Source organism: Triticum urartu, chromosome 7A (assembly GCF_056163025.1).
Source record: "Triticum urartu cultivar PI428250 chromosome 7A, HENAU_Tu73, whole genome shotgun sequence".
In the NCBI taxonomy this organism is placed as follows: Eukaryota; Viridiplantae; Streptophyta; class Magnoliopsida; order Poales; family Poaceae; genus Triticum; species Triticum urartu.
Window position 1 is genome coordinate 675,467,509 of NC_141879.1, and position 10,634 is coordinate 675,478,142.

The following is a 10,634-nucleotide window of genomic DNA, read 5'->3' on the forward strand; positions in this document are numbered from 1 at the left end:
TATCGTTGTCAAAAGAGAATGCCAACACATCAATCTCACATCAATCTTATTTGAACCGTATTTCCAGCAAATTTAGTTTTACAAGAACCGGACCATGGTCGTGAACTCAATGGTCAAGTGCGGTCATGCGGAATAAAACATATTTTTTTGGAACGAGATTATTTTGATATTTAGAGGAAAACTGACGTAAGCTCATTAACACGTAATAATTGTGGTGACGTATTGGCAACGAATTTTCATTATGTGATGCCACATGCACAAAATTATGTTTATGATAACATATCATTAACTTCGTGTGTTGTAACTAATTTCTGGTTAAGAAAAATAAATAATTTATACATCTTTACCTACTCTTATATTGTCATTACATTTTCTGATTATTTGATCAATATTTTAATCAATCATAGAGATGGACATATATTTAAACCTAATTTTATTGTTTATAAATGACCTTCATGTATTTATACTAAATATTTTTTACTTAATTCCAACACATTTTCATTGAATCTTAACTCTACTTTTAAACCAATATAACTATTATGTTACTATAAATTTTATCAAGAAAATATATTACATATATAGCAACATAAAGTACAAAAGTGCGCTATTAATATTAGCACTCAAAGTATTCTTATGGGGCGGGAAATTAACGACATGAAAATGCCTTGTTGCTTCCTTGATAAAGTAATCAAACCTGTTGAAGCATCAGTCAAGTGTTGCAGAAATCTAGCCTGTCACCATTCCACATTTGTGCCCATGTATATAATCCAACATTCCTGAGTGACAAGGTTTTTTTTTTTGCGAAAATTCCTGAGTGAGAAGTTGATTAAAAAAAGTTTCCCTTTCTTATCGTCGGTGTGTGATTTAGTTAAATTCAGTAGACTGATAACTTGTATAGAAGTACCATGTACTCAAAATTATCTATCTCAAGTTGCAGCACTGAAAATTAACGTATTTGAGATCCTGAAAGATTTGCAGCAGAGGGAGGGATCCTTGTTTGCCATGTAAAATTGTTAATAGGTCTCTTGGTGCTGCAGCAGTTACTGAATGTTGTGCTTACACCATGCATGCAGATATTCAGACAGTGAAAGCTGAGACCAAGAGGTTCGAAAGCCTCGGTTTAGATGATTTTGGGGTGCCTTGTCTATCTTGTTAACTCCATGTAAAATTTGAGCAGATGATTTTACAACATATAGCGTGCCTGTGCAGCTTCAAATAGATAATTCAGTGATAGATAAGGCCTTTGTGATGTTTGTATCTTTACCTCACATTTCAATCAAATTCTAGCATTCAGAATGAACTCTTAAAAAATATTTGGGCATATTTGGCACTCTTATCTGGGCTAAGTGAAGTTCCAGTTTTTCTTCTTTCCCCTGTTACTGCTTTCTCTGCTGTACAGATATCGATCGCTGGATGAGATTATAATATATAGTGCAGTACAAGAACAGAACAAGCTGACAATTGAAGGATGATGTTTGAGGGGCATGATGAGTGGGCTTTAGATCTGATCCGGCAACAAGCAGCAAAAAAAAAGATCTTACATGGTGCACAAACAAACTGCAATAAATGGATTCAGGAACAAGCTAGGATGAATGCACATTTCGGTCATTTCACCACTAAAAATACTCGGAGCAAACAAACGAATAGCAGCAGCCTCAACTAAAAAAAAGAAAAGAAAGAATAGCGGCAGCCACCAGTATATATATGTGCATACAGTATGGCTTGTCTGGTTCAACATAGCCAGCCGTACAGCGATAGATAGAAGAGTGTGAATCAATCACATGACTACACAGAATGCACAAACAGAAAAAACAGTATATATGTATATATATATTCCACCGCGCCGAGATGTTGGGTAAAACCCAGGTCGTGGCTCAAGGGTTACTTCTTCTTCCATGGCTGGATCACCCCGAGCACGACGATAGCCACTACCACCAGGAGGAGGATGATGGCGTAGCACATCCACTTTCTCGAGTTCTTCTGCAGCGTCTTTGCCTTCTGGAGAGCGCCCACACCTTGCTGTATGTGGTTGGTAGCATTTGCAACCTTGCAAAAAAAAAATCCGTTAGCTTGCTTTATTTATGAAATCGGTTTAGGTCTATTTAGAAAATATAAGCTGATTTCACAATTCTTCGTCTTACATGTGTCTCTATGTGGTTGATCATGTCTCCTTGAGCCTCAACCAACACTGCCATATCCAGGAATATCTACAAGCCAAAACCCAGGAAAGGAAATCCCTTCTATTCACATAGGCATTTGCATGGTGGGTGCCAACTATAAAATAAATTGTATAAGAGCTTGTGCAAATGAAAATAGTATAACCTGCTGCAACTCCAGAAGCTTCCTCTCTAGATCTCTTACAGCATCATGTCGCTCCTGTATCTCAGCGACAGTGTCCAATATCTGCAAGATGGATGGAAAAGTATCCTCATTAGGTTTCAATGCATTTTCCCACAGATGTCCAAATAATGACCAAGTTATAACTCATATATACCTGGCCTCTCCCCTGCTGCTGAACCGCATCTTTGAAAATCTGCTCACTTCTCCCTGTCTCGATTAAATCGTCAATTGTCTGCAGGTTCCAAATTAACAAAGGAGGCCCATTGTAAGATTTAAACAATAATAGGAAGATCGCAAATCAGTGCACAAATTTAACCATAGAAAAAAAATGTTGCAATTATACCTCTTCATCAGGGCGATTGCCAGTTACGGTAAATACCCTTCTTTCAACAACTTCCCGGTACTCCTGCCGGATTGATTCTCTTAGTACCTGCATCAGAGGGTAACAACACCATATCACTCACATAGTTGCAAGATTACATTATATTATTCCATCTTCAGAGACATCAGGCTGATAGCATACTACCAATCTACGATAATGGCTAAGAAACATTCTTATAAGCATCAACGAAGTTCAGTAGTATGTATGCAAGGTTGAAAGGAGGACAATTTGCAAAAACATAGTTCAGTAGTATATTTCTTTTACTTTTTAGAACATATAAGCATCAACGAAGCCACTTCCACCGCTTATGAAGAGCTAGATGTTGAGAATTCATATGGCTGGATGCTTGGATGGGTCATAGACATGAGAAAGCAGAGTAGTTTCTCCCTGCTGCTGCTCTATGAGGGCACATCAAATCAAATAGCCCAAGTAGTAAATAGAACTATGGACTGGTCTTAACTCTTTTTTTTGTGTATAAAGATTACTACGTATTAGGCATTAGAGGGAACATTTATTCATTCACAGAGAGAAGAGGAAGATCATCACATACATGTAGTCAATTTGGACAATCAAGTTAGATGAAAACAATACCTGAAAATCGTCCATCCGTTTCTTCAGTTTCTTTTTCACTGCTCTGTGGAGAGAAATCAGTGAGCACAGTGAACACGAACTAATTCATGCAGGCAAGAGAGACAAATTGACAGTAAATTGAATTTACCCAGTAGTCTGTTCCCTTGATCGATCAACCGCAGAGTCCTCCTCGCATCCAGGTTTCTTCCTGTTAGATAAGTTCTGTAACAGCAAGCCATAAGCAGCATGTCCATCTTTTAATTTGTGCAGATGCAGATACAGCTAGGAATCAAAGAAGAATAACAGACAGACACGAGCAAGGTCAGGTGAAAACATACATCTTTGTCCAGTTCATCAAGTTTTGTTTTCGCCATACGAGCAATTTTGCCCACTTCGTCAATGTCTTTCTCCATTCGCTGCTTGATTGCTACAAAAATGCATTGTTGTGCGTGATTACAAGTAGAGCGGAATTTTCAACTCTGTTTAAGATGAGGAGGTTTGGGTGTGCTAAGTAAAGCACACGAGTTGTCACCTTTCATGGCGCTTGCTTTTGTGACTGCTTTAGATTCCTCGTTGGCAGACTGCAAGCAAAGGCACACAAACTTCCATCATTACTATGAGAATCAACATATACAAGAAGCAGAAATAAGGAAACTAGCTAGAATGGGAGATGATGAATTGACAGACCTGGAGCTTGGTGAAGAGGCTTGTGAGCTTAGCTATCAGGCTGTCGATTGCATCAACCTGTTGTGTGCATGAAAGCATCATGTCTATCATTAATCTGAAGTGGAAAAACTAATGGAGAAATAACAGGAGAGATTAGCAGAGAGTTTCCTAGGTAAACAGAAGAAGAGCACCTTCTTCAAGAAGGCTTGTAAATTATCAGAAGCATCGGGCTGATGGATCCCCATCTCAAGATCCCCCCCATCTCTCGAGGATTCCCGCCGGGGAAGCTCAAACGAATCCTGCAAAATCAACATGTTTAGACCAACATGTAACCTGCACGATGGCTAGGCTTTATTGGTGTGAATTCTTGTTCGATCTGACATTATAGCCAATTGTGCTAGCTACTTTCATCATCAGCTGAAACCAAACCAAACCAATATGATTGGATTGTTCCCGAAATAAATCATTGATATTATAACTACTAGTCCCAACCAAAAGAGCATTAATTAAGCTTATATGTTGCTAGCTGAAAGATATGGATTTAGTGCGGAAAAAGAGAGTATTTGAGACTCCAGTCACTATCAAAATGAAAGCACCTGCGTCTCAGTTGCGGATGGTTTGTAACGCAGTGCATGTGAAAGCAAACATGAGAGCAAAAAAAAAAAGGAAGAAGAAGAAGAAGAAAGCAAACATGACAGCGACCATCAGGCAGGGTATGTAAGGCCAAAATAAGACCGAGTCTGAAGTTATGGATTCAAAATTATGAATGTAGATAAATTATGACGGCGGGTCGTTTGTAACTAGTGTCATGTCTGTATGTATTTATGTATGTACATATATGTGAAAACTTTGAGACTTGGAATGTTATGGATCCGTACAGCTTACATTACAGCCAAAAGTAAAGTAATAGGAGGATAATTGCCCAATAAAGAGCATTATTAAGCAGCTTATGTGTGTTGGCAAAACAGAGTATTATAGCTAGCTATCATGAGGCAGGGCATGTAATGTAATAATGTGATGGCAAAAGAAAGAAAGAAGATAAATTTTTGTCAAGTGTTGCAGCACAGAAGAGAAGAGAAATTCCCAATCCCAAGCTGCAGCTAAGCTAATTGGAGTGTTGAAATAACAAACAAACTAATGTGATGATCATCATCATGTGTTTTGAACCTAGTAACAAAGTTAGTACAAACTTGGGTCATCTATTTTGGAACGGAGGGAGTAGCTGGGAGGGACAAATTAAATGAGAACAAAGGTTGCTTGGCTTTGGCTATGGCTAGGAGGGAGGGAGCTGCGAAAAGAGTTGGGAATTAGAAGGTCAGATCTGGATGGAAGGAGGAAGGGAAGGGAAGGGTTGAGAGAGAGAGGGGGGGACTTACGGTTAGTAGGTTGTTCATGGCGGAGAGACGGCGGCGACGAACAGACGGACGGGCGGCGGCGCGGCGCGGCGAGGGGAAGGGAGTCTGCTCTGCTGGGGCTAGCTATGCCTATACGGACGGCTGACTAACTATTTCTTTTTTCTTTTTGTTTGTGTGAGCTGGAGCTAGCAGCCGTGCGGTGTGGTGCGGTAGGCACGACTAGGGCTGGACCAAAAGCTCATAACTCACGAGCTTAATGAGCGCTTGATAGTTCGGCTCGTTAAGCTCGTAGCTCGCTTCTTAATGAACAGAGTCAATCATTGATTTTAGCTCATTAAGCTTAACGAGCTTAACGAGCGAGCTAACAAATTTCACGAGTAGCTCGTTAAGCTCGTTAGTAACAACACAACACATATTTTCATTTTACGTGACAAACTTTTATAGTATCTTAGCCCATCTATTCAATCTAATCGACCTATGAGACAACAAACTACTGCATTTCTTTTTATAGTCATCATATTTCGTCTTGAAAACCACACCTACACATTCATCCTGTATATCGTAAAATACTATAATCTATTAACGAGCGCTCACGAGCTTAACGAGTTTCAAACGAGCCGAGCCGAGCAGGGTTTTCTGCTCGTTAATCTTAACGAGCTTAACGAGCCGAGCCTTAACGAGCACGAGCTTAACGAGTACGAGCTTAACGAGCCGAGCTGCTCGTTAGTCCACCTCTAGGCACGACCGACCCACCGGCTCAATCTCTACTCCTAATGAGCAGTTGGTAGTCTCGCTTCTAGGTTTTTTTTCGTCCCACCAAAGCCGATTTTTTTTGTCCTCAATCCCACCTCCCACGTCCCAGCGATTCCCCCAGGACCCGCAAACCAAAAAAAATGTTATGCATCGACGATTTCCAGCGGAAAACCTCCGGTCGATGGAGGAAAGAACGGAGTAAAAAAAATCTACGAAGTAAAACCTAAGAAAACTAACCAAACGCCAGCACCCACGAGCGATTCCTCGTGCCCTCGAAGCACTCGCCCGCACGAGTTGTTCACCGCCTTCATTCGTCCCTACGTCCGCCGCCGCCCTCCCAGTGCAAAGCAAGGTCAGATCTGCAGCCGATCCCGTTGAGGGTCCGCGGTGGATCACTTTCACATCGATCCCCTTCTGGAGTCGCACGCGGATCCCCTAATCCGGCGCTGTTGTCGTTCAGGATTCAGGATCCGCCGCCGATTGCTTCCAGGACCCGCCGCCGAACGCTTCCACGACCCGCCGCCGATCGCTTCCACGACCCGCCGCCGATCGTTCCAGGACCCACCGCCGATCGCGTCGAGGATCCGCCACCGATAGCGATCAAGGTATTACACAGTACACAGTTTATCATACAGCCAACGCATGCTCATACAGGCAATAGAAAGTTTATACACACATGATCTTTACTTTCTGTCACATTAAAATCACTCTTTTAGTGGGAAAGTCTATGCTAAGGAAACATCACATTGTAGGACATAATTGATCCTGTTGAAGAGTAGCACAGGTGAAAAAGACCAAAAAGGACAAGAGTGCTGATCCATTAACTTGCCTGTAGGTCACTCTAGACATGAGCGTGCGTAAAACCTTAATGTTCCCGTGCTCAGTTCCAGTAGTAAGATCCTAAATGTTGTGCCAGGTAGAAGTTATTTTGGTACCTGGTGTCAAAGAATTTCTAGGAAATAAACATTTCTCATAGTTCGGACCATAAGCAATGATCCTCTAGATAAGCAATAGTGTCAAACTATGAGAGGATATTACCTTACATAGTCTGACACTGTATAACCCTCTTTAATTTGAGTTTGAAACACACAAGGGTTTTGCATATGCAACAAGCTATCTTGAAAAAGTAATCTTAATGAAAGGTTCACTCCATGTCTATACTGTCTAAAAGAGGACCATGTCAGCAAACACAGGTTTTCAGTGCTGTTTTTACCTTGCTAGGTGTTGGACGACAATGCAATGGAGGAGGTGGATGCTGCCAAGATGCAATAGGCAGCTCCAGAGTACTGGGAAGCTGCTCCCACTGGTGTTGGTGGTTGCCATAGTTTGTGTGTGCGCCATAATCAAATGAGTTAGGGGCAGAAAATTGCTGTGAATACCAATGGTAGCCGGCTCCACTGCAGTTGTTGAAGGATGGCAGGGGTGCCTGAAATCATAGGCAACAGCTGATGGTAAGATGATGGAAAAATAGACACCTAGGCAACACATCAAAAGTAGCCCATCACAGCATAGCAGAAATACATAATTTCATCTTTGTTGCTTATTACTCCCTCCATCCCATAATGTAAGACGTTATTACATCCAATATACTATAACATCTTACATTATGGGACAGAGAGAGTATATTCCAATGAACTCAAATAATGAATTTAATATAACAGTTTAGTTGCTTTTAGGCTTACTGATTACATATTTTTAAACTTGGTGCCCGTAGTTTTTTTTTCCATCTTTTACTTTCAAAACACATAATGCAAAATTGCACAGAACATGTCAAGTTGGATCCATCAACCATGACAGCACATGTGAGAGAATTACTACTAAGAATATGTATCTTGCGAGTAATTTTTAACAAGTGAAGATGGTCCGTTCCAGGGCTACAGAGCTACAGGTCAATAGAGGAGATAGCAGAATATCATAAGCTTCATCAATGTTTTTACCTCATGAGGTCTAACCTCACTGTTATAAGTCAACTGCTGTTTTGATGGTGGTGGCTGCTGCCACAGTGCCTGGTGACGACCATGTACAGGGGCGAACGATGCATAACCAGGGTCACATGGTCCATCTGGCTTGTTGAAGTATTGCCACGCTGGCTGGAATGGGTACATTCTAATTAATTTTGCTTGATGATGATGAGAAAATAGACAACTGTAAAATAGGGTATATGGAATACAACATAACAGATTGTTTTGGGGCCACAATGAATGCCCAGGGGGCTAGCTTGCCGCATCCCACTTTTTGAAGCACTGCTGTTGTGGTTGTAAATGGTGCGTTCTAATCAATCTTGCTACCCCCACACACGCTATTTCAAACTTTCTTGCCATCAGACAATGTTCATTTCGTGTCAGGGAGCTGCCATTCCATATGTGTGTATGGGGAACAAACAGATTTCATAATAGGTGTTCTACTGAGCAAGGAAACTGATTTCAGAAACCAGAATTTCCATGTTGACAATATATGTGGTCAGGCAAGATAGCATCAAAAAAGTTTGAAAGTTAGTGCATTCTTTATCCTTAATCATACATGTCGACCGGTCTATTTTGTTGTTCCTAGATTTCCTAGCTAAATATGTATAGTTCCTTTCGGTCAGCTAAACGTCAATATGTTGGATGATGTTGTGGAGATGGCCACGAGAGGGGGTTTGCATTTCCAAAGTCAAAGGTGGCCATCACCTTGACCTGCCTGGACCTCCTGACCTTTCACAACGCTCAAACAGGAAACACATGTTGGAGGAGGAGACCATAGGCTAATTGTAAGCATCAACTATTTGTTAGCTATCAATCTTGTCCTTTGAGCATCTATACTTTATTTCTTAAACCATTATGCATGAGCTTTGCAGGATGATTTGGATGAGTGGATCAGAGGATGACATGAACAGGTATTTCCATTCGATCATACCCAAAATGATAACGTATACCCTCACTTAACATGCATGTGCTTGTGTGGAGTGCCTGCAAAATTAATAGCTCAAGTCTCTCAACACGCGGATGTGGAGAGACTTCTCCTAGCGGTCATTGCAACTGTGATATGCATTTCCTTGCTTTCGGCTCTTATCAAGTTTGTAGCGTCTGGGAATGTGCACATGAAAATCCACACGTAATAGTATTGTAATGCGATTTGGCTGTTATATTTTTTTCACACTGGTTTCTAGAGATGTTCAAGTTATCTCATATACTATATCGAATTATAATGGATAAGTTAGTGTACATACTGATTTGAAGATCCTTTTGCTGTCATACACATATTACTGCAGGACCATAGCGGACCATTGCAATGCGGCAAATCAAATTTCAATACTCAACACTCTTCTATGTGGATCAGTAAGTTTTTTTATCTACTTTCACTTTTAAATTGCTTGTTGAAGACACTTGATTCACTTTGTGCCTGTTACTTTAATCTTGCTAAGTGCATACAGAAAAAATTCTACTTGCCCCTTGTCATGCACAAAATTGAATAAACATTGCAAATTACTTTACGTGAATCTGATCCTATAGTTAAATATTATTTGGTCTAAGAAATGAGATGAAGCTTGTCCCTAGAATATATAATGGATTGAAAACAAAACCCAAGATGTGGCAATTCAAACACCCAAAAGAAATTACTTGCATACCTTGTTGAGATGATCTTTTTAAAGTTTATGCGTTTACCAGCTTCGTGAATGAATCACTTGAGCTCATGGTACTATTCTCACTTCCACTCCAACTAACTTCTTACTCCTGAAAGCAAACATAATTGAAGGTCACATAGTATACACAGGAATAAACACATCATTCATCTACTTTATATTTCCTACATTCAGTGTAGTACAAAGGTATAACCGAAAAAAGTAAATGTGCTGAGTCAAGAAAAAATAAAGATAAAGAGAATAGTAAAATACAGAGCTCGCCTAAGAAGTAAGACAGCTTATGAATTGTGACTTGTGACAGAAGAAAATCAGGTAGGTATGCAGGGGTGATTTATTACAGGTGGATAACCACATGATGAAGAATATATTTTAGTAGAGATGAAGAATGCCTACATCTGTAGTATCAGTCCTTTATTTTATCCGTTTTAGTAGGGATGAAGAATATACCAGGGGAAACGAGAAGCTTTTTTTGGCATATGCCAACTTTCTAAATGCTTAGCATGCAAAACTTAACAGGAAAGATATAACGTCGATGTGTTCCTGCTTGTTACAGTAAGTCCAGGTGTAGAATTAATTTTTTTTACACTCTACTGGATATAATAGTACATGATTGCGATGCAACTCATGGGAGTTTTGACAGCCAACATCCACTGCTCCCGTATTTGTAATAAGACCAACATCTACAATGTGAGCAGCATGATTTTGTTCTCTCCTTGTCTTGGCTACTGACCAGGGGATCAAAGTGCAACCATTTACTTTAATTTCCTTGTAGATAGCATGGAGTATGGACAAGTTTGGGCCCGTGTCTAGGACTGCGGAGACCACCATATAGGCATCCGATTCGAGTATGACAGTATCTTCCGAACATCCAGGAAAGAAGTGGCTTTAACTTCTTCAAAATCAAAACGAGGTATCTTTAGTATCTTCAGCCACAATACGACCTGCA

At 40.4% G+C, this 10,634-nt stretch overlaps 1 protein-coding gene across 1 annotated transcript; it reads right to left on the minus strand.

Moving 5' to 3' along the window:
- Positions 1–1,542: 1,542 nt before the first annotated feature.
- On the minus strand, positions 1,543–5,669 carry LOC125529043 (syntaxin-132-like). Its single transcript, XM_048693449.2, has 12 exons — positions 5,335–5,669; positions 4,150–4,257; positions 3,980–4,036; positions 3,825–3,873; positions 3,631–3,719; positions 3,441–3,514; positions 3,314–3,356; positions 2,684–2,770; positions 2,495–2,572; positions 2,323–2,403; positions 2,142–2,207; positions 1,543–2,046 (listed from the first exon to the last, which is right to left on the minus strand). The coding sequence occupies exons 1-12, from the start codon at positions 5,350–5,352 to the stop codon at positions 1,882–1,884; spliced, it is 915 nt and encodes a 304-aa protein (XP_048549406.2). The 5' UTR covers positions 5,353–5,669; the 3' UTR covers positions 1,543–1,881.
- Positions 5,670–10,634: the final 4,965 nt, after the last annotated feature.

Bases quoted from the DNA above. Each gene is read 5' to 3' on its own strand.
- LOC125529043 (XM_048693449.2), bottom strand. The intron at 2,771-3,313 runs GTATTGTTTTCA...CCTCTGATGCAG, and splicing joins AACGGATGGACGATTTTCAG to GTACTAAGAGAATCAATCCG. The intron at 2,047-2,141 runs GTAAGACGAAGA...TTTTTTTGCAAG, and splicing joins TCAACCACATAGAGACACAT to GTTGCAAATGCTACCAACCA.